Source organism: Physella acuta, unplaced genomic scaffold, assembly GCF_028476545.2.
Source record: "Physella acuta isolate Inbredline_101_S28 unplaced genomic scaffold, ASM2847654v3 ptg001462l, whole genome shotgun sequence".
In the NCBI taxonomy this organism is placed as follows: Eukaryota; Metazoa; Mollusca; class Gastropoda; family Physidae; genus Physella; species Physella acuta.
Genome location: NW_026732977.1, coordinates 113320 through 138660, shown reverse-complemented (window position 1 = coordinate 138660; position 25341 = coordinate 113320). Strand labels below are relative to the sequence as shown.

The 25341-nt window shown below is 35.3% G+C and overlaps 1 protein-coding gene across 2 annotated transcripts; it reads left to right on the top strand.

The window, feature by feature from the left end:
* The first annotated feature begins 13430 nt into the window (after positions 1 to 13430).
* Positions 13431 to 24339, top strand: LOC131928087 (zinc finger protein 883-like). Of its 2 annotated transcripts, XM_059284000.1 has the most exons (3): positions 13431 to 13533; positions 19530 to 20338; positions 23744 to 24339. In XM_059284000.1, the coding sequence occupies exons 2-3, from the start codon at positions 19562 to 19564 to the stop codon at positions 23819 to 23821; spliced, it is 855 nt and encodes a 284-aa protein (XP_059139983.1). In that variant the 5' UTR covers positions 13431 to 13533; positions 19530 to 19561; the 3' UTR covers positions 23822 to 24339. The 2 variants fall into 2 exon arrangements, with proteins under 2 accessions (XP_059139983.1, XP_059139982.1); XM_059283999.1 differs by lacking the exon at positions 23744 to 24339 and having other exon boundaries at positions 19530 to 22321.
* The last annotated feature ends 1002 nt before the right edge of the window (positions 24340 to 25341 follow it).

Genomic DNA, 25341 nt, shown 5'->3' with positions numbered 1-25341 from the left:
GACCCTTATAATCCAGCAGGGAAGTAATCAGACACATTAATACTGACGTTCAACCCTCATGATGGCTGCCCCCACCTGTATCTAGCCCACAATAAAACCAAAGAGGAGTCTGCCCTGCCCTCCCCTGAAAATGTCTCACCTCCGTGATACCCAGCCCCACAGAGATAGTATTTCTTATATAATTTTGACCCTCAGGGCCCAGCAGGGAGAACAAAGGGGAAAGTCCCACTGCTCTCCCATCAACATTTCTCACCTCGATGTCATGTTATGTCATTTATAGCACACATGGCTTATCAGGGGAAAGCATTAAGGCATTAAGAATCTTAACTCTGGACAGCTACACACTAGTATACTAGCTACACACTAGGTGCCTACTGTAAACTACTAGACTGTAGGCCCTATGTAGACCTGCAATTGTATCAATTGTAGACTGGGTCCATTGTTATTATTCTAAACCATCTCACTTATAATGTTTCTAGCTTGATTTGTTTCTTTTATAAACAGTGGATTTTTAAAAAAAAATTAGCCTAATCATTAACCAAATAATAATAATGTGGTTATTTGTTGTTGGCTGGTATGATCTAGATTGTACTACTAGGCTACAAAAACTTAGTAGACCAATTACTAGATATGAATTTGAATTTAATTAAATTCAGTCCAGTATCAGATGAGATACATATTGCTGTAAAAAGACAACAAAGTAGGTAGGCCTTAGTAATTTATTAAAGCCTTCTACTACAATAATATCAACTACATGCTTGTATAAAGTTTTTACAATTTAATTTAAGTAGCAGATTCTAGATCTAAGTCTAGTCATATAATCTATTTCAATTTCAGAAAATTTCGTTTGCTAAAAAAATGATTAGATAATAGAGCGAGATTTTAGATCTTAGAGACAATTAAATGCTTTATTAGGCCTATTATGACTACTTTTGATTTATTATGGGTGTATTTTGAATCGAATGTAGATCTAAAGTAATTAAATTTAAGTAAAGAAGTAGATTCTAGATTCTATGTCTACCCAGCGGAGCCAGGTATTAGGCCTACTATTAGATCTTATTATTCTTATTAGCCTATTACTTTTGACTTTGTCTTTTACTATTAGTATTTGTGAAGGTCGAGCATATTTGTTTTATTAATAGTTATCTTTTATAATTAAAATGAAGTTTATTATTTTACTGTCCTTACCTGAAACAAAGTATCGAGAACTGCATTTGATCAGATTCGGCTACTTTAACTCTAAACGCAAACAGTATTACTAACAGTATTTTTATTTAGAAATTTTGTCCACATATTTATTTATACGAAACTGTCAATAACAGTATAAGGATCTTCAATTCCTAAGAGTTCAAGTAATGTATTTTTCCTTTTCCGCGGGTGCGGTTCTTTACATACAGTGAACGCGTCCAGCGCTGGTGAACACGTCCAGCGCTGGCGAACAGCTGATTGTGTTTACGTCTGATGTACACCACTGTGGCGGCGGGCGTAGGTATCACGAACGGACGTGAAGTCATATGAAAGGACTCTATTGTAACGTGCACAAAAATCACTTTAAATTTTAACAATTTTCACCGTATTACACCTCAGTCCTTCATCACATCCGAAGTATAGAGGACATATTTTAATCGGGCAAAAATTATCAATCCAGATTTATCAATATTAAGAGGTTTTATGCGTAATCCAGTCTGAAAAACTGGGCTTTGCAATTCTGTCTGTGTGTAAATACGATTACTTGAGTACCGTTACAGCTAAGTTGATGAAATTTCATATATAAGTATTTTATCAAAATCTTAGATCCGTATCAACTTTTGAGCTATTTCCGATAACCGGAAGTGGTACTTTTTCTACTTTGAATTTTTTAAAGCCTATAACTTGAGTACTATTTCAGATAGATAAATGAAATTTCACATGTGAGTAAAAGATCTAATTTTCTACCTTCTGTTAAATTTTGAGTAATTTCCGTTGACCGAAAGTAGTAATTTACGCTACTTCCGATTTCTCAAAAAAACTAATGTACATTTTTAAAGTACTAATAATATTGCGCACTATTCCATACGGACAATTGCGATTATTAACTCGTCAAGGATGGATGTGTGTCCGATTTGTGTCAGGAGCTTTAAGTCGTATCTTCTCCTCAACGAAGCAATATCGAGGACTAGTTCCAAAAGCAAATATGTTAAGCATGTTCAGAGGATGATTGTGGGCCAAAAAAATTCCCGGAATCCCTTCCTGGATTTCCCGGAAAAGCCAAAAAACCTCGGAAAAAATGCAGTTTTTGGCCCATATCTCGGCAACCAGACCATTTAGCGACTTGAAACATTTACCAATCGATTCCTGACATATTTTAGAACATTATTGCCGAAGGAAGTTTTCAAAAATATCCTTTCGTTCGGTCACAATTTTTTTTTTAAATTACATAAACAGCTACAAACCGATCGTTCTCTTAGCTTGAACGCACCCCAGCATTATACGTCTTGTGTTTTGTCCCCGTGTGTGCTTTACGCTACGACAGAGCTTTTTTAGATAACATAAGGAAATTGTGCTTAAATTGTCACTAGACTTTTTATTAACTTGTTTTTTTATTCATGTGTTTATATTTCTATATTTTTTTAGCGCAATTTCCATTCTGAAGAATTGCGATTATTAACTCGTCATTTCTGGGAATGTCCGCGGCTTTAAGTCGTATCTCCTCCTCAGCGAAGCAATATCGAGGACTAGTTCCAAAAGCAAATATGTTAAGCAAGTTCCGAGGATGATTGTGGGCCCAAAAAAATCCCGGAATTCCTTCCTGTAAAAGCCAAAAAACCTCGGAAAAATGTACTTTTTGCCCCATATCTCGGCAACCAGACCACTTAGCGACTTGAAACATTTTAAAATTACATTATACATAATACATTACAGTACTATATAGCAAAGAAGGCAGTGGAAGGAGGAGGGTAAATCATGTGACCTGGCTGGCTTAGCAGCGAACTGCGCGAGCCGCAATGGCTGAATGGGATGAACTTTGGGAGTGTGGGAAAAAGGTTTTATACTATTAAAATTACCTCACAAACAATCAATAACACAATATAAATGCATAGGGTAAAGGAGGGCATTAAGAGCCGTGTGGTATTAAGCCCCAATCAACACCTGATAACATAAGGAAATTGCGCTTAAATTGTCACTAGACTTTTTATTAACTTGTTTAACAAATCGATTACAAGATAATTACGGTTTTCGTCACTTACAAGACCACAAACAGATGGCTAACATTAGATCTAAATCCATTATGTCAGACATAAGCACTTAGCTTTTTTTAAAATCATAGATTATTTCTATTTTTTGCAATGGTAACTTTTAAACGCCTTTTTATTTTTAAGTTGCATAAATTTCAAAAGGCGCCAATTGTCAGAAAATGACCCTGAAATGGGAAGGCTCCCCATTACCAGCTATACGCCTATGATTGTATTAGCTGACAAAGACAACTCAAGCTGTTTTATAAAAAAGAAAGAAAAAACCTGAGCACGATCATTTATTGTAAGTTCGTAAGGTTGTTTACAGAGGCGTAGCGACCCCTCCCGGCGCCCGGGGCGAACTTTCAGTTTGGCGCCCCATATATATATATATATATATATATATATATATATATATATATATATATATATATATATATATATATATATATATACACGTGTGTGTGTATGTATGTGCGACAGTCTGGAAAAAAATTAACAATTACGCTTATTGTCGTTCCCTAAAACTTCACTCGACGCCAATAAAATTCCCGTTAAGATGCATTATCCTTTAAAAAATGATGATTGGTAATGTCAGAAAAAAATTAAAATTGTAGCGGTGCTAATGCTTTTAGCACAGTCTTTTTATGATTCACGATCGGATTTTGTCTGTGTGCATGATACAACTATTAAGAAGGGTTCGGTGATTCCAAAAAGTTAAGAACCACTGCTGAAGGTGTAGAAGGTGCAAGTTTATTTGGTCTACTTTTGGGCGTATCTTTAGTACAATTTCGATAATTGTAGGCCTATATTACAATTTTGAATTATCAGTTAAACAAAGTAAATAATCAGCACAATATACTAGTTTTCTTCTCTCTTCAAATTTTGGCAAAGAGTGTCGCTTCCCACCCACTCGCGCCGACAGTCTGCTATTTTACTGGTTGGATAGCGATACAAGAATTTGTGATATTTATTTCTCTTTAATGCAGTGATCCAGGCAAGATGTAATGCAATCAAGTAAAAGTATCTGATCTATCACGATGAAGTTGAGAGAATCGTAAGAATCGTACAAAGAACTAGCCGCGTTATTGCTTAGCAAAACTGGGTAGTGAAATCGTACATTAAGTGTTAATACAATTGATTAAAAGAGTTAAAAGAGTTATCTAGTACAAATCCTTCGGTTTTTGTTGGTGAAAAAGTGCCCCACCATCTTGCAAAAAAAATGGTAGAGTGAATTTTAAACGTTCACTAACTCTTTTTTTTTACGTTACACAATCGTAAAATACGCTTTAGTTCAATGGGTTTCTTTTCTGAGTGATATCGGTTACTTATTCCTTAATCCGATGTGAATTTTTCCGATTTTAGTCTTCGAAAAAGCGCCCCCCCCCCCCCTCCATCTAGGAAAGCTGGAAAGCGGTTTTTCCGGTCACTATTTCTTAAGGATGTACGTTTTACAGTTACACAATCAAGGTAGAAAACAGTTAAATCAATATGCGAGGGCTCTCAGCCGTTAAATTTCTTTACTTTGACTGTTTATAATTCAAAACTGCAGCTTAAAATGAACTTTAATAATTTTTTTCGACCCCTTTTGGCGCCCCCTTGTGGTCGGCGCCCGGGGCGGCCGCCCTCCCCGCCCTCCCCTAGCTACGCCTCTGGTTGTTTAAGGTAAAGGAGTGGGTATGGGAAAGGGAGGGACAGTGGTTGGGAGAAGCACCAGTTACCGCACCGCATGACATCACGGCCAGGGACGCCACTGCTGCTCGTTAAAGGTTTGTTAAACCCCACAAAAGCCCCAAGGTTCCCCTTTGAAGTCTCACACTGCTCCGGTGGGTCTGCTTGAGAGGAGATATTGTTTAGGAGGAGGAAGTTGGGACAAATGAGGTTAGGGCCTAGCTTTACAACATCCAACTGCGTGTTCACTTCTATCTACACTAGTTACGCATCCAATGGCATCATGCATTCTAATTGGCCGAGTTCCAACACCCAATGAAAAGTTTACTCAATAAAAATAAAAACACAAACTATTTTAATTCATACTAAATGGTCAGACATTCTACCACCAATTTGAAGTTTGAAAAACAAAGAGGGCTATACTGCTACACAATGAGGAATATTGCATGCTACTAGATCTAGATAGATATGAAAATAGACGTAGAATAGGTATCAACGAATATAGCTACCAACCTACCCCTAAATGTGAATGATTACTGGTGGAATGTATGGGACGGCGTGGCCTAGCGGTGGAGCGCTAGACTGCTAACCCGATAGTTTCGAGTTTGAAACCGGGTTCAAGTTAATGGAACGTCCCTGAGTCCACCCAACTCTGATGGGTACTTAACTCACGTTAGGGAAAATAAATGCCGAGGTCTAGAAACACATGAACTCTACTTCATCTGCCCAATGGATCCTTCGGAAAGAGGAACCTTTACTTACTTTACTGGTGGATTGTTATTAAAATTTAGACGCAGGCTTATTCTGTAAACGGCATGCTCTTTTTAAAATAAAACAAAGAAGTCTGCATACATAAAAACACATTTTAAACTACCACCATACTCCATCCCGACCCCTACTTTATACGCACGCGCCGTCTCCGACCCCCCCCCCCCCCTTCACACATGCTTCTTTACGACACAATGGAAAAATAATCCCCCTTATAAATCGATACTAACGTAAAAGTGTAACACAGACGGCAGTTTTTGTACAGATGCGAACATAATTGAAAAGGAAACAAAAATTTAAAAAACAAGTTAATAAAAAGTCTAGTGACAATTTAAGCGCAATTTCCTTATGTTATCTAAAAATAGCTCTATCGTAGCGTAAAGCACACACGGGGACAAAACACAAGACGTATAATGCTGGGGTGCGTTCAAGCTAGGAGAACGATCGGTTTGTAGGTGTTTATGTAATTTTTAACAAAAATTTGTGACCGAACGAAAGGATATTTTTGAAAACTTTCTTCGGCAATATTGTTCTAAATTATGGCAGAAATCGATTGGTAAATGTTTCAAGTCGCTAAGTGATCTGGTTGCCGAGATATGGGCCAAAAACAGCATTTTTTTCGAGGTTTTTTGGCTTTTCCGGGAAATCCAGGAAGGAATTCCGGGAATTTTTTTTGGCCCACAATCATGCTCGGAACTTGCTTATTTTATTTGGAGACTCTTGCAAGTGTTTAGTATAAAGCTATATATATATATATATATATATATATATATATATATATATATATATATATATATATATATATATATTGTTTAAAATTAATTTATTATGCGACAAATTTATATTTCTAAACCACCAATGTATCAACTAAACACATTATAACTTTAAGACAGTGTCGTAGCTACCGTAAAGCTAGCGTAAGCAAGGCATAGGGGCCCAAGACACATAGTGGCCCTTTACCCTCTTAAAAAAAATTATAATCTTTTTATTGGAATTTTAAAATTTGTTTTATATAAATAATTTTAAAAAGGAAAAGGTTTAAAGTTCCAAAAAATCCCATAGTCCATTCCAACTGTACAGGCATTATGATTCAGTGGGAGGGTGGTGGGGGGGTGGTTTGGGGTCGAACACGGCCCATCCGTAATAATAACAATACAGGCTTTGTCTTGCAACTGTCTGCACTGCCTGAATCCATCCTACTAAACAGCAATGATGACAACTGAACCATTAAAATGACAACCATGGACAGTGTTTTCACAACGAAGTCCAACATTTATCAATGTTTTATAGTCCAACATTTATCAATGTTTTATAGTCCAACATTTATCAATGTTTTATAGTCCAACATTTATCAATGTTTTATAGTCCAACATTTATCAATGTTTTATAGTCCAACATTTATCAATGTTTTATACTAATTTTTACCTTAATGACATTTTATTTTTTTAATCTAATTAATCTTTAATCAATATGACAGCACTAACACCATAAGTTTTTGGTTTTCATCCAATCGCCAAGAATTTTAGAAAGTCGTTGAGACACTTTTTTTGAAAAGGTGCTTGAAAGAAACTCAGACTTTTGAGAAGGTTTCTGCCATTACATTTTAATTTTATTTCGGAGGGCAATCCCGGCACTAAGGCGGTCCGGTTTGCCACCCAGAGTCTCCCAGCCGCTATCTTTGCACCCTGCTATCAATTTATTGGGTGTCCGCCGCATCGGGTCAGCGTTACTAATTGATCCAGCAATCTAACTGCATAGGCGCATTAGCCGGCGCCCCGGCGGTCATGTAACACGGTATTCGTTTTAACGAGCGCCATACGCTAGGGATACGTGTAATATAGTGAGAATTGTGAAGTCAAGGGGACTCACTCTTCTTGTATTAGTATTATATTTATACTGTTATCTTGAGTGATGTCCCTTATATGTATATATATTTTTGTGTCTCGTCACTTCCGCCCTCTCTCGTTTCTATCATGTTAGTTGAGGCCAATAAACGTTTTATATACAATCACATGCTTCTATCGTCAATCTATTACATCTGGCGACGAGGATAAATAATCCACTTGAAAGAGCATATGCTTACTTAAAAAGGAGCTTGCTAGAGCATATTGGCTAAGTATTTCTAGAATAATGGCGCTGTATGGCCAAATAAAAGAATTTGATTCGAATGATGAAACCATTCATCGTTATCTAGATAGGTTAAGCTTTTACCTTGAAGCTAACGACGTGATGATAGAAGCCAAAAAGAGAGCTGTTTTGTTAACAGTCATAGGGCCTCAACAATTTAGGCTATTAAAGGACTTATGCGCACCAGCTAGTCTAACTACCAAGAGCTTTAACGAGCTGAGCAAACTGCTAACAGACCACCATGCGCCTGTACCATCAAATTTTCTGTGTAGAGCTAGATTTGACGGTAGGACTCGTCAACCAAACGAGTCAATATCAGAATATGTTGCTGCTTTACGTCATTTAAGTAGATTCTGTGAATTTGGAGAAACGCTGTCTGACAGACTATGTGAAAAGTTTGTGACAGGTGTAAACAGCCCTGATGTTCAAAGAAAGTTGCTGCTCGAGTCAGATCTAACATTAGAAAAAGCAATACAACTTGCAACTTCATTCCAGCAGTCATCTGAGGCGGCGAGATCTCTAGCACCCTCAGGGATCCATGCAGTAAACAGCAGGTTAGTCAACAAACACCAACCCCATCAGAGCATTTCAACTTATGCTAAACAGCCTGCACGTTCAAATCCTAGATCTAAATCTAGTAATAATTATCAAAAATGTCATCGATGCAAAGGTCCCCATGCATCTCATCGATGCAAGTTCAAATTAGCAACTTGTTATAAGTGCAGTAAGCAAGGTCACATTGCCAAGGCCTGCTTTGCAAAGTCTTCGTCTGTTGCTAAATCTAGCCAGTCAAGACAGTACCGCAACCAAAGGCAGCACTATGTTAACTCTCACCAAGACTACCTAACCCAACCAATGAACCACTCTACCTGTGAAAATGCTCAAACTGATTCGCAGCCGGATTTCAACCTGTTCTCTGTGAAATCAATAAGTCATGCTCCCATCAATGTACTAGTTAATATTAACGGTAAGAGCATCAGCTTCCAACTTGACACTGGAGCATCTCTAACAGTCATCACAAAGAAGGACTTTGACGCTGTCACAGGAGGATCAGTGCCTCTACAACCATGTCACAAGTGTCTAACAACATACACTGGTGACAATGTTCCGGTGATAGGAGAGTGTATGGTTCATGTAAGTTATAATGGTCAAAGTGTTAAACTTCCTCTTCTTGTGGTTGAAGGAAATGGACCACCATTACTAGGTAGGAACTGGTTAGTTGATCTTAAGTTAAATTGGGAGAGTATATTTTCAGTGATCAAAGCAAGAGAATCTAGTTTTACTTCAATAGATAAAGTTATATCTGAAAATGAAAGTGTTTTTGGTAATTCAGGATTACTAAATGATAGAACAGTGAAGATAAGCATTAAAGACACAAATCCAAGATACTGCAAAGCTAGAGTTCCGCCTTATGCAATGAGGGATAAAATTGAAAATGAGCTAAGTAGATTGGAATCTAATGGCATCATAAAGAAGGTAGACTATTCCGATTGGGCAACGCCCATTGTGCCAGTGTTAAAGAAGGATGGTTCTGTAAGAATTTGTGGAGACTATAAAGCTACACTGAATAAGCAAATAGAGCTAAATAGGTACCCTATTCCTAACATTGAGGAAATTTCTTTGAATTTGGCAGGAGGAGACAAATTCACTGAATTAGACTTTAGTCATGCTTACACTCAACTAGAACTGCATCCAGATTCAAAAGTCTATACGACAATAAACACACATAAAGGACTCTACCAATATGAAAGACTATGTTTTGGCATATCATCTAGTCCTGGAATTTTCCAAGCTGTCATGGACAGTATTTTTAAGGACATTCCAAATGTTTGTGTTTACTTTGACAATCTGTACATAACTGGTAAGAATGACACTGAACATCTTAAAACACTAGATAAAGTCTTGAAAATAGTTGGTGAAAAAGGTTTAAAGATAAACAAAGATAAATGTCAATTCATGCTGACAGAAATTAGTTTTCTTGGTTATATATTAAGCAAGCAAGGTCTCAGACCTCAACCTGAGAAAACAAAAGCCATTAAAGAAGCACCCAAACCTGAAAATACCCAACAACTAAGAGCTTTTTTGGGCTTGATAAATTACTATGCAAAGTTCATAGGGAATCTGTCTGGTAGATTATCACCACTGTACAAGCTGCTGCAGAAAAATGCAACTTGGCACTGGGGTAAACAACAAGATGCTGCTTTTAATACAGCAAAAGAAGCTTTGTCTTCTGACACCTTACTAACTCACTATGACCCAGGGAAAAGACTTGTCTTGACATGTGATGCTTCACCAGATGGTGTAGGAGCAGTCTTGTCCCACATGGATGAAAAGGGTGACAGACCCATTGCTTTTGCCAGTAGATCTTTGAACCAGGCTGAGAAAAATTATTCTCAGTTAGATAGGGAAGGCTTAAGCATCATTTTTGGTGTTAAGAAATTTCATAAGTTTCTGTTTGGTAGGAAGTTCACCATCTTTACAGATCATAAGCCATTGCTAGGTTTATTTGGGGAAAACAAACCCCTGCCTGAGCATGCCTCACCAAGAATTCAAAGATGGGCTATCACACTAACTGCATACAATTATGAATTGAAATACAAACCTGGATCTGAGAATAGTGCAGATAGTCTTAGTAGATTACCTTTAAAAAACCAAAGCCTTAGTTATGTACCAGAAGATGTATTTGTTCTCTTCACTATCATGGATAACTCCAATATAGATGTGAATGATATTAAAAGAGAAACACAAAAAGATGAGTGCTTAATAAAAGTATATGAGTACTGTAAAAATGGTTGGCCTGAAGAGTCAGTGAATGATGACTTAAAGCCATATACAATAAGAAAAACAGAGTTAAGTCTAGAAGATGGATGTATACTATGGGGGTCAAGAGTTATTATCCCCAAAATGTTACAAAAAGAAGTTTTAAGAACTTTACATGATACTCATCTTGGTTCTTCCAAAATGAAGAGTCTTGCACGCTCGTGGTTCTGGTGGCCACATATGGATGCTGATATTGAAAAATATGTAAAGCTTTGTTCAAGCTGTGCACAACATGCAAATCAACCAGCTACAGCACCTTTGCAAAATTGGGACTGGCCAATCGAACCATGGAAACGTATACATATAGATTTCGCAGGACCCTTCATGAACAAAATGATCTTAATTGTTATTGATTCACATTCTAAGTGGTTAGAAGTTAAAATCATGAACACAATCACTGCAAGTGATACCATTATTGAACTTAAGGAAATATTTTCAACTCATGGATTACCTGATCAAATTGTTTCAGATAACGGGCCTAGTTTCACTGCTCATGAGTTTAAACTGTTTTGTGTAGCAAATGGTATTGAGCATATAACCACATCACCCTATCATCCTGCTGGGAATGGTTTGGCTGAAAGAGCAGTAGGCATATTCAAAACCGCTATGGTAAAAATGAGTACCGGTAACAAATGTTCTCTCAGAGAAAGAGTAAACAGGTTCTTAGCCAAATACCGCACAACTCCTCATATAACAACAGGTGTTGCACCATGCGAATTGCTATGTGGTAGGAAAATTAAAACTCATCTTGACCTACTACATCCAACTGTTCAAAGGTCTGTCTCCCAACATCAACATACACAAAAAGTAAATCATGACAAAGCATCCATTGAAAGAGAATTTGCAGTTAATGATAATGTGTATCTAAGAAATTATGGGAGAAGGGAAAAATGGATACCAGGTCAAATTGTTCAATGTACAGGACCTGTGTCTTATAAAGTAAAAACAAATGATGGACTTATTGTCCGTAGACATGCAGACCAGTTAAAAATAACTTGTGCAGATAATAAGTGTGAATCTATCATTGCCACCAAATCTGATCAGTTCACACCAACTCAGTTTGTTCCACAACCAAGTTCTGTTGATATGAGTGAACCAAGTAGTCTAGAGTCAGAAAATGTAAATTCTGGAATTAATGATTTAGATCCTAGACCTCCTGAGATAGAGAATCCATATGGTCAGAATCTCGAGTCACCAAATCAAAAGCCACTGAGAAGGTCAAGCAGGACAATCAAAGTCCCAAATAAGTTAGACCTATGATTTTAAAGGTCAAAAGGACTTTGACATCATTGTTTTGTATCTTGATTATGTTGTAACATATTGTGCATTGTTTGTAAGGATGTAATCTACCATAATGTTCATGTTACAATATATTTGGTGATTTTAGGATACTGTAAATTGTTCTATTGAGAGATGTGTTGTGTTTACTAAGGGTAAAGGGATGTAATATAGTGAGAATTGTGAAGTCAAGGGAACTCACTCTTCTTGTATTAGTATTATATTTATACTGTTATCTTGAGTGATGTCCCTTATATGTATATATATTTTTGTGTCTCGTCACTTCCGCCCTCTCTCGTTTCCATCATGTTAGTTGAGGCCAATAAACGTTTTATATACAATCACATGCTTCTATCGTCAATCTATTACAATACGGAGTGATACGAAAACTAAAATCGATTACTAAATCGAACTAGGGGTGTCCTCCAGCGCTTCAGTAGTGGGAAGGTTGGGCGCCCGAGTTACCCAGCGGATATCTGATTGCAAAAGATCAGTTGATTCTGCGTACTTTAGAGTCACGGATACTACTTGATTTAAAGGTCAATCTGCAACAGTGGCGGCTTTCGACGCCCCCCCCCCCCCCCCCCCCCGGCGTACAGATGACACCAATCACACGAATATTCTATAAAAGGGACATGGTAGGACTCTACGTTCGATGATTAAACCGAACAAAGGGTTGCACCAGGCTACCTACGGTAGTGTAACCAGTCACTCCCCTGACACCTAGGCGGTCACCGAAAGATATTCACCCTCACTATTGCGGAGGATGATTAACGTACTCTTAATGCTTTCATACAGCACGCTCAAGGGCGTCTACGCGGTAGTGTGAACAAACCCGCGTCCCGCAACAAGGATCCCAAAATAAAAAATAAAACCTATCTGAAATAGTGCTCAAGTTATAGGCTTTTGAAAATATCATAGCAGAAAAAGTACCACTTCCTGTCATCGGAAATCGCTCAAAAGTTGATAGGGATCTACGATTTTGATAAAATACTTATATATGAATGTTCATCAACTCAAGGTACTCAAGTTATCGTGTTTCGAGACACACAGACAGACACACACACATACACACAGACATACGGACAACATTGCAAAATTATGTTTTTCCGACTCAGTGAGGTGTAAAACGTCGAGATTTGTAAAAAATCTTGATTTTTTTTAAATCGTGTTTTTCTGTTTTGTTGTGTTTCGGTTATTATAATAAAATGCGCTCATCTGGAGTTGAACGACAAGATGAGAATAAAATACGCTAAAATGGAGTTTTACCTTATAGATAACTGAATAATAAGCCAAAATCAAAGGCTAAATATATCAATATAGGCCAGAAATTAACTTTAAACAGCAGTGTTTGCGAGCAGATTTGATATATAAACAGTGTTTCTTCCAGAGTTGTTTCTCCGGGGGGGGGGGGGGGCACTTGAAATTTTCGGGGGGGGGGGGGGGCGGTAAACTTTGTTCGGGGGGGAAACAGCCTGGAAGAAACAGCAGCCATTTGTAAAATAAGAGTGGCTTCCCCTGCTCCCGCTAATAATAGGTTAGGCCTACAAAATAAATGAAACAAGATGGCTGCTATAGCAAATGAGCATGGTTGGATCTGATGAAAACATCGCTAGTCTTCATGTTGAAAAGTTTTAATTAAATTGTTTAAAAACAGGTACATAAATGAACTATTTGTGTAAATCTCAAAACATAATTCCTACTAAAAATAAAAATGTGAAATAATTAGATTTTAGATCTATTAAATGTAAGGAGTCAACCTCAACCTGTTTCACTTCAGTACTTCAGTGTTTTTCTTTTCACAATATGTGAATATCACTGAATATACTCTAGATCTAGATCTAGTAGGGCCTATAGATTGGGCGCTATTTTGTAACCGTTTAACACAGAAACAAACCCAAAGTACTATATTATTCCTCTGCCTTTCTACTCTTAATAAATATGTATCAATCATTTTATAATATTTTATATTCCTATGCATTGAATTTGAGATATATTCATGTTTTAGTGACGTGCTACTTGCGATATTTTTTTCCCCTCTTTTTTTTTCCCTGCGGCCATCTGAACCAGCTTTCGTAACGATCAAATGTTTACACCGGTGTCCGATAATGGAATCTTCTTTAAAAAGGGGGTGTTAGATTACTATACTACTAACAACCCAACACCCCTTTTTTAAAGATGATTCCATTATCGGACACTGGTATCTATAATCATGCCATTGGCTTATGAAGTTATGGGACTATGACAGGGTTTCTGTCACATTTACTAGCTTTGACTTAAGCTGATTTTGTAATAGATTGAGATAATTGTATTGGTATTATATTTATATTGTTATCTTGAGTGATGTCCCTTACATGTTGTTATCTATATATAGTGGTCTCTGGCCACTTCCTTCGCCCTCTCCTCTTTGCATCATGGCGTCTGTACATAATAAAGGCTGTTAACAACCAACGCGGCTTCTCGTCAGTCATTACAATCCACTTCATTTGGCGACGAAGGATAAACATCTACTAGAAAGAGCACCTACTTACGCAAAAAAGAGGTTTGCTAGAGCTTATTAGCTAATTATTTCTAGAATTATGGCGCTGTATGGCCAAATAAAAGAATTTGATGCGAATGATGAAATCATTCAAGATTACCTAGAGAGGTTAAGCTTTTACCTAGAAGCTAACGACGTGACGATAGAAGCCAAAAAGAGAGCTGTTTTGTTAACAGTCATAGGGCCTCAACAATTTAGGCTACTAAAGGACTTATGCGCACCAGCTAGTCTAACTACCAAGAGCTTTAACGAGCTGAGCAAATTGCTAACAGACCACCATGCGCCTACCCCATCAAAGTTTCTATGTAGAGCTAGATTTGACAGTAGGACTCGTCAACCAAACGAGTCAATATCAGAATATGTTGCTGCCTTACGTCATTTAAGTGAATTTTGTGAATTCGGAGACACGCTGTCTGACAGATTATGTGAAAAGTTTGTGACAGGTGTAAACAGCCCTGATATTCAAAGAAAGTTGCTGCTCGAGTCAGATCTAACATTAGAAAAAGCAATACAACTTGCAACTTCAATCCAGCAGTCATCAGATGCGGCGAAATCTCTTACGCCTTCAGGGATCCATGCAGTAAACAGCAGGTTAGTCAACAAACACCAACCCCAACAGAGCATTCCAACTTATGCTAAACAGCCTGCTCGTTCAAATCCTAGATCTAAATCTAGTAATGATTATCAAAAATGTCATCGATGCAAAGGTCCCCATGCATCTCATCGGTGCAAGTTCAAGTCTGCAACTTGTTATAAGTGCAGTAAGCAAGGTCACATTGCCAAGGCCTGCTTTGCAAAGTCTTCGTCTGTTGCTAAATCTAGCCAGTCAAGACAGTACCGCAACCAAAGGCAGCACTATGTTAACTCTCACCAAGACTACCTAACCCAACCAATGAACCACTCTACCTGTGAAAATGCTCAAATTGATTTGCAGCCGGATTTCAACCTATTCTCTGTGAAATCAATAAGTCATGCTCCCATCAATGTACCAGTTAATATCAACGGTAAGAGCATCAGCTTCCAACTTGACACTGGAGCATCTCTAACAGTCATAACAAAGAAAGATTTTGACGCTGTCACAGGAGGATCAGTGTCTCTACAGCCGTGTCACAAGTGTCTAACAACATACACTGGTGACAATGTTCCGGTAATAGGAGAGTGTATGGTTCATGTAAGTTATAATGGTCAAAGTGTTAAACTTCCTCTTCTTGTGGTTGAAGGAAATGGACCGCCATTACTAGGTAGGAACTGGTTAAGTAATCTTAAGTTAAATTGGGAGAGTATTTGTTCATTGAACAATGGAAAAGAATCTAGTCTTACTTCACTAGATAAAGTTATATCTGAAAATAAATGTGTTTTTGGTAATTCAGGTTTACTAAATGATAGAACAGTGAAGTTAAGCATTAAAGATACAAATCCAAGATACTGCAAAGCTAGAGTTCCACCTTATGCAATGAGGAATAAAATTGAAAATGAGCTAAGTAGATTGGAATCTAATGGCATTATAAAGAAGGTAGACTATTCCGATTGGGCGACACCCATTGTGCCAGTGTTAAAGAAGGATGGTTCTATAAGAATTTGTGGAGATTATAAAACTACACTGAATAAGCAAATAGAGCTAAATAGGTACCTTATTCCTAACATTGAGGAAATCTCTTTGAATTTGGCAGGAGGAGACAAATTCACTGAATTAGACTTTAGTCATGCTTACACTCAACTAGAACTGCATCCAGATTCAAAAGTCTATACGACAATAAACACACATAAAGGACTCTACCAATATGAAAGACTATGTTTTGGCATATCATCCAGCCCTGGAATTTTCCAGGCTGTCATGGACAGTATTTTTAAGGATATTCCAAATGTTTGTGTGTACTTTGACAATGTGTACATAACTGGTAAGAATGACACTGAACATCTTAAAACACTTGATAAAGTCTTGAAAATTGTTGGTGAAAAAGGTTTAAAGATAAACAAAGATAAATGTCAATTCATGCTGACAGAAATTAGTTTTCTTGGTTATATATTAAGCAAGCAAGGCATCAGACCTCAACCTGAGAAAACAAAAGCCATTAAGGAAGCACCCAAACCTGAAAATACTCAACAACTAAGAGCTTTTTTGGGCTTGATAAATTACTATGCAAAGTTCATAGGGAATCTGTCTGGTAAACTATCACCACTGTACAAGCTGCTACAGAAAAATGCAACTTGGCACTGGGGTAAACAACAAGAAGCTGCTTTTAATACAGCAAAAGAGGCTTTGTCTGCTGACACCTTACTAACTCACTATGACCCAGGGAAAAGACTTATAGTAACATGTGATGCTTCACCAGATGGTGTAGGAGCAGTCTTGTCCCACATGGATGAGAAGGGTGACAGACCCATTGCTTTTGCCAGTAGATCTTTGAACCAGGCTGAGAAAAATTATTCTCAGTTAGATAGGGAAGGCTTAGGCATCATTTTTGGTGTTAAGAAATTTCATAAGTTTCTGTTTGGTAGGAAGTTCACCATCTTTACAGATCATAAACCATTGCTAGGTTTATTTGGAGAAAACAAAACCCTACCTGAGCATGCCTCACCAGGAATTCAAAGATGGGCTATCACACTAACTGCATACAATTATGAATTGAAATACAAACCTGGATCTGAGAATAGTGCAGATAGCCTTAGTAGATTACCTTTAAAAAACCAAAGCCTTAGCTATGTACCAGAAGATGTATTTGTTCTCTTCACTATCATGGATAACTCCAATATAGATGTGAATGATATTAAAAGAGAAACACAAAAAGATGAGTGCTTAATAAAAGTATATGAGTACTGTAAGAATGGTTGGCCTGAAGAGTCTGTGAATGATGACTTAAGGCCATATTAAATAAGAAATAAAAACCTTTGTGAAGATAATATAAAAGATGGAGAAGATGCAGTCCATTATCAGTCAGAGTTGCCTAAACAAAGTATTTGTAACTTAATAAATGATTATGGTGATATGGCAATTTCAAATGTTTTAAGTAAGAAGGAATGTGATCAATCAAAGAAATCTATGTCAGTCAAGGATCTGAATTACAGCATAATACTTCCAGATGCCAATTCAAAAATAGTTCCATTAGATCATGACAAACATGCATTGAAAGAGAATTTGGTGTTAATGATAATGTGTATCTAAGAAATTATAGGAGAAAGGAAAAATGGATACCAGGTCAAATTGTTCAATGTACAGGACCTGTGTCTTATAAAGTTAAAAATAACTTGTGCAGATAATAAGTGTGAATCTGTCAATCCCACCAAATCTGATCAGTTCACACCAACTCAGTTTGTTCCACAACCAAGTTCTGTTGATATGAGTGAACCAAGTTGTCTAGAGTCAGAAAATGTAAATTCTGGAGTTAATGATTTAAATCCTAGACCTCCTGAGATAGAGAATCCAGATGGTCAGAATCTTGAGTCACCAAATCAAAAGCCACTGAGAAGGTCAAGCAGGACAATCAAAGTCCCAAATAAGTTAGACCTATGATTCTAAAGGTCAAAAGGACTTTGACATTATTGTTTTGTATTTTGATTATGTTGTAGCATATTGTGCATTGTTTGTAAGGATGTAATCTACCATAGTGTTCATGTTACAATATAATTGGTGATTTTAGGATACTATCAATTGTTCTATTGAGAGATGTGTTATTGTGTTCTAAGGGTAAAGGGATGTAATAGATTGAGTTAATTGTGAGGTCAAGGGAACTCACTCTCTGTATTAGTATTATATTTATATTGTTATCTTGAGTGATGTCCCTTACATGTTGTTATCTATAAATAGTTCTCTCTCGCCATTTCTCTCTCTCTCTTTTCCATCATGGCGTCTGTACATAATAAAGGCTGTTAACAACCAACGCGGCTTCTCGTCAGTCATTACAATCCACCTCAGATTTTAAAATAATTTTTTATATATCTAAAGCTAAAATGGATAGTTACTATTTGATACCTTACTTTAAATATGTAGATGTAGGTTTTTAGGTAGGTAATAGAAATTAGTAGGTCTAATAGATCTACAATCTATCTATATATATAATTCTCTTCTCGGAAACCCTAGAAAACAAGCTGTAAGCGCGCTCCCTACCACCCCCACCCCTCTATGTTCTGGTGAGCTGTGGTTCACGCTAAATGTTTACAATCGTAGAGCCGGGTTAAGGGACGGCTATTAGGGGCAGATAATTTAGTTTGAAACGATATTAAACTTAGGGGAGGTAACTTAGAGGAGGCTGCTTTCACGGGGGGGGGGGTATCGTCCTTAACGTGCTACTGGTAGTGTTTCAAAGCAAATATATTCAGTGGCAGCATTGGTACTGTCGAATTCATAAATTATGAATTACTGAAAAGTAGAAAATAAAACAACTAAATAACGGCATATGATACGCAGCGGAGCGGCTCGTTTCTTATATTTATATATAAGATCCGAAAATATTCAAAATATACATATATTAGCCTAATAGTAATATTATTGATTAATAATTAATATTAATGCTTATTTAGTGACTCCTAGCCCTTCTCGAAAATCTTATCAAGGACTATTAATTTAAAAAATGATAAAATAATAGGCCTATTAATAATTAATATTAGATTAATTTGCATTAATAATTTTGCAGGCTTCTTTTAGTTTGAAGGTGAGCTTTTTTTTTTAAATGAGATTTTTACTGTAACTAATTATATAGAGAAAAACAATATGGCTTATAAAAATAAGGAGTCGCCCTTTCATTAAGAAAGGCAAAAGACCAAGAAAACATGAATATATGGTTCCCTACTGAGATTCAAACTCTGGGGATATTCGTTAACAGATGTGCACTGTGCCACCCAACCATGGTGTGCTATGGCGTGAACAGTTTTTAACTATTAATCTATCTATTCATATTACTTCTGATTGATAAAAGACACTTCAGTTATTAAAACAGATGTTATCATAGCTCAATAAGGCCCTTTTGATCTTTTTTTATGACTTAAAAAATTCTATGGTGTTATAATAATATAGTAAAGCTAAGACATAAATATTTAAACATTTTTTAAATGCAATCAATATATTTTCAAAAATAAATTTTAATTTGGTTTTCTAATCAACATTATTTTTATTTCAGTTTTTTCTGCAATAATTCATCAATCTAAAGCTATGGAAAACACAAAGGACACTAATGGTATAGTTTGGGAGAGTTCAGTTATGGTTAAACAGGAATTGAGTGACGAAATCATAACATTTATGGACATGAAATCAGATGAAACATCAGCTATTTCAAGTTCAGAAGGAGTACAAACAAATATATCAAAACTCTTTTCAAATTCTGAAGATATAAAGCAAAATGTATCAACACAATTTTCAACTGTTAAAGACAAATACTTGGAGGAAACAATGCCATTTTTAGCTTTAGAATATAAAAATCTTGATAAAACAAAGCCTTTGTTTAATTTAGAAGAGATGAAACAAGATAACCCAACATCATTTTCATCTTCTGAAGACATGAAACCAAATATATCAACAGCATTTTCAATTTTTGAAGATATAAAACCTGAGATATTAACAATTTCATCTTTGGAGAATGAACAACGAAATGGTTTCAAAGCACAGCAACAACTTTCTTCCCCACCAGATTCAACTGATTTTAAAGAAAATTTAGCAGTTTTAAAATCAGATCTTCAAAATGAATTAAAACAACTCAAGTTATTGCATACAAAATTGAATGATAATCTCCCAACAGAATATCAGATCAATGATAAGGGACTGAAGACATACAAGTGTGATATGTGTTGTCAAAGATTTTTCCATTTTGATCATGTTAAACAACACATAAACATTCACACAAGGGTGAATCCATATGGTCATGATTTTCATCAGCAAGAAGTTGTTATGATCAGTCAGGGTGAACAGATTAACAAAATAAACCTACAACAGGTATACAATAAGTCTAGTTTGTCTAAAAAGTTCACCACTAAGTCTAGTTTATCCACACACACAAATATTCATTCTGGAATTAATAAGCCATATGAATGTGCTGTGTGTAATAAGAAATATCATATTAAAAATCATTTAGCAAAACATATAAAGATACATTTAGGAGAAAGACCATATGAATGTGATGTGTGTCACAAAAAATTTAGTCAAAAGGGTCATCTATCAGAACATAAAAATATTCATTTACCAGAGAGACCATATGAATGTGATGTGTGTCACAAAAAATTTAGTCAAAAATGTAGTCTATCACAACATAAAAAAATTCATTTACCAGAGAGACCATATAAATGTGATGTGTGTCACAAAAAATTTAGTCATGAAGGTAATTTATCTAAACATAAAAATATTCATTTACCAGAGAGACCATATGAATGTGATGTGTGTCGCAAAAAATTTAATCATAAAAGACATTTATCAGAACATAAAATGATTCATTTACCAGATAGATTATATGAATGTGATGTGTGTCACAAAAAATTTAGTCAAAAATATATTCTATCACAACATAAAAATATTCATTTACCAGAGAGACCATATGAATGTGATGTGTGTCATAAAAAATTTAGTGTTAAAAGTCAGTTATCTACACATAAAAATATTCATTTACCAGAGAGACCATATGAATGTGATGTGTGTCATAAAAATTTTAGTTGTAAAAGTAATTTATCTATACATAAAAATATTCATTTACCAGAGAGACCATATGAATGTGATGTGTGTCATAAAAAATTTAGTCATAAATGTAATCTATCAGACTATAAAAAAATTCATTTACCAGATAGACCACATGAATGTGATGTGTGTCATAAAAAATTTAGTCTTAAAGGTGATTTATCTAAACATAAAATACATATTCATTCAAGTCTCAAGCCACATGAATGTGATGTTTGTCATAAAAGTTTTGCCCTTAAATCTAGCTTATCCCTACATAAAAATATTCATTTACCAGAGAGACCATATGAATGTGATGTGTGCCATAAAAAATTTAGTCAGAAAGGTCATTTATCAAAACATAAAATAACTAAACATTTAGGAGAAAGACCATATGAATGTGATGTGTGCCATAAAAATTTTAGTCAGAAATATCATTTATCAGAACATAAAATAACTATTCATTCAAGTCTCAAGCCACATGAATGTGATGTTTGTCATAAAAGTTTCGCCCTTAAATCTAGATTATCTAAACATAAAAATATTCATTTACCTGAGAGACCATATGAATTTGAATGTGATGTGTGTCACAAAAAATTTAAGGATAAAAGACAGTTATCACAACATAAAATGATTCATTTACCAGATAGATAATATGAATGTGATGTGTGTCACAAAAAATTTAGTCAAAAGGGTAATCTATCAGATCATAAAAATATTCATTTACCAGAGAGACCATATGAATGTGATGTGTGTCACAAAAAATTTAATTATAAAAGACGTTTATCAGAACATAAAATGATTCATTTACCAGATAGTTGAGATAGATTATATGAATGTGATGTGTGTCACAAAAAATTTAATCATAAAGTTAATCTACACATAAAAAAATTCATTTACCAGAAAGACCATATGAATGTGATGCAGGGGCGGAACTACAGTGCCGCCAGACCCCGCAATGCGGGGGGGGGGGCACGCCGTTTAGGGGCCCACAGCCGCCCATAATCATTTTTTTTATAGTTAAAATTAATTTTCTTGCATTTTTGACTTGATGATTTTTTTGAAAAAAGAATACTGTAGCTGCGGTTGGAGTATCTTTATTCTATAGACACCATCCCATGCTCTTGTATATTCTTTTTCCTACAATCAAATACACACTGTTGTTGGCAAAATTCTTTTGAAAAAACATCAATTGCGCGAGAGGCCGCTAGATATTAAGACGGCTTATTGAGACCATCCCAAATTTGGTACTGATGGATAAAAGCACATCGTCACCTTTTAAGTCCCTTTCTCAGACCTCCCCTCCCGCTCTTAGCCTTACAAGAAGCGAATAGATAGCGCCTCAACTAAGCTGGCTCGTATCGGTGGTAGTGTAGACAAACTAACGCTTCAACAACTAATATCCAAGAAATAAAGTGCCGACATTGTTTACGTTTAATAACCACTGTTCTAGAAAACAAGGCAAACGTCTCAAATAAATACACGAATGATAGCGTGTTATATATATGTATATATATATGTATATATATATATATATATATATATATATATATATATATATATATATATATATATATATATATATATATATATATATATTAGAATTGTCATTGGCACCTTGATAGTGGTTTTGTAAATAACAAACAGATGACAGATCTAATACTGTAGTGATGTTATATAGTAGCTAAGACGTGCTGTTGCGTAAAAAAATTTTTTTTTAAATATACACATTATCATTAGCTGTAGTGTGAAAGATAGGCAAACGCTCAAACCACTTCCATAAATTATTTCTCTTTTTCAAATAGTCAAATAGGGTTGCTCGAAAGCTCTTTTTAATAGATTTGTAATAATCAAATTAAACAGCAATTACTGGTCTTATTATTTTAAAAAAAAAAAAGTACTAAAGGTTATAATACAAAAATGAAACGTAGTTAAAATTAATAATATAAATACAAAAAAAAAAACATAACACGAGACACCATTACTTATACAAAGCTTCATGATTGATATACTTTTGACCGACTTAGTGATTAGAAGTATTAAACATTTATGAAAAAAGAGATTTTCGAAACAGACCAATGCACTCATACACATAACATGTGGTTAGATTTAAATTTAATTGAATTTTTTTTCCAAAACCTGATCAGGCCAGAAAGGAGTATCCTGTGTTCGTATTGTGTTTATATATATATATATATATATATATATATATATATATATATATATATATATATATATATATATATATATATATATGGGGGGGGGGGGGCCAAAAAAAAATTTGCGGGGTGGCCCATTTTTTCTAGTTCCGCCACTGATGTGATGTGTGTCATAAAAAATTCAATCATAAAAGACATTTATCAGAACATAAAATGATTCATTTACCAGATAGATTATATGAACGTGATGTGTTTCATAAAAAATTTAATCGTAAAGGTGATTTATCAGAGCATAAAAATATTCATTTACCAGAGAGACCATATGAATGTGACAATTGTCATAAAAAGTTTGCTCGTAAGTCTAGTTTATCTACACACACAAAATTTCACTCAGGACTTAAGCCACCTGAATGTGTTGTTGGTCATTAAATTCTCTTTCACAAGGGTCTTTAATTATCTGTATATAAAACTATTGCTTTTGTACTAATACCACATTGTGGAGGCTAAATACACACCATTAATGTTTGTCATACAGGATCAGAGTTTCTTCCAGGCATCTCTACCCCCTTCCCTGGAAAAAAAAACTCTGGAAGAAACACTGTACAGGATATAATACTCTTCATAGTATTATTTGTCATACAAAGTATTGCTAATGATTAATATGTTATCTAGACATTTCATTTTGAAGATAAGTAAAATGAATGTATTATTTGTAACTAATGTTTTTAAATTGTGTGCGTGTATATTGTAAACGTGACATTCAAACAATGTTAAGAAAGTTAATTAAAATGATAATTAACATGATATTTTTTAAATATTCACACAAAGGAAGAAACACTTCATGGAAAGAATGGATGTCATGAGTCTCCATAGCACATTTATCATCTTGTACTAGGTGTTATAGTTAGCTTTGTTTTGGTTTTTTGGAAATATGATGCCTAAATTCTTACCCTTTACATTACCCATACAATAATTAATGCTAACCACTAATAGACACCAACAATGTACAATTATAATTTGAATCATTGAAGTAATATTTACTCAAAATTTTTCTATATTGAATATTCCATTTTATGTAATTCTAAATTTTGTATAAATAATTATATAACCCATTAAGTTAATCAAAATTATGATAATTGAAGTGAGCAACAAAATGTATTAATTAATGTAGCTGAAAATGATTAAATTTTTAAAACAGAAGATACAATTTATTATTATGATTATTATTGATGTATAATTTATCTTTTTACTTTACTTTCTCGTATATACGAAGTATAGAGAAAGTATTGTAATCGTGCACAAAAATCACTTGAAATTTTAACAATTTTCACCGTATTACACCTCAGTCCTTCATCACATCCGAAGTATAGAGGACTTATTTTAATCGGGCAAAAATTATCAATCCAGATTTATCAAAATTAAGAGGTTTTATGCGTAATCCAGTCTGAAAAACTGGGCTTTGTAATTCTGTCTGTGTGTGTAAATACGATTACTTGAGTACCGTTACAGCTCAGGATGAAATTTCATATATAAGTATTTTATCAAAATCTTAGATCCGTATCAACTTTTGAGCTATTTCCGATAACCGGAAGTGGTACTTTTTCTACTTTGAATTTTTCAAAAGCCTATAAATTCAGTACTATTTTAGATAGATAAATGAAATTTCACATGTGAGTAAAAGATCTAATTTTCTACCTTCTGTTAAATTTTGAGTAATCTCCGTTGACCGGAAGTAGTAATTTACGCTACTTCCGATTTCTCAAAAAACTAATGTAAATTTTTAAAGTACTAATAATATTGCGCACTATTCCATACGGACAATTGCGATTATTAACTCGTCAAGGATGGATGTGTGTCAGCAGCTTTAAGTCGTATCTTCTCCTCAACGAAGCAATATCGAGGACTAGTTCCAAAAGCAAATATGTTAAGCATGTTCAGAGGATGATTGTTACTTACTTAGTCCTCTTTGCTCCTTATGGAGCATAGGGCCTCCACCATTTCCTTCCATTTCTTCCTATCCTCGGCTATTAATTTTGACATCTCCCAAGACATCCCTATTGGCTTCAGTTCTTCAAGAAGACTCCGCCTCCAGGTCTGTCTTGGGCGCCCTCTCTTCCGCTTTCCCTGGGGGTT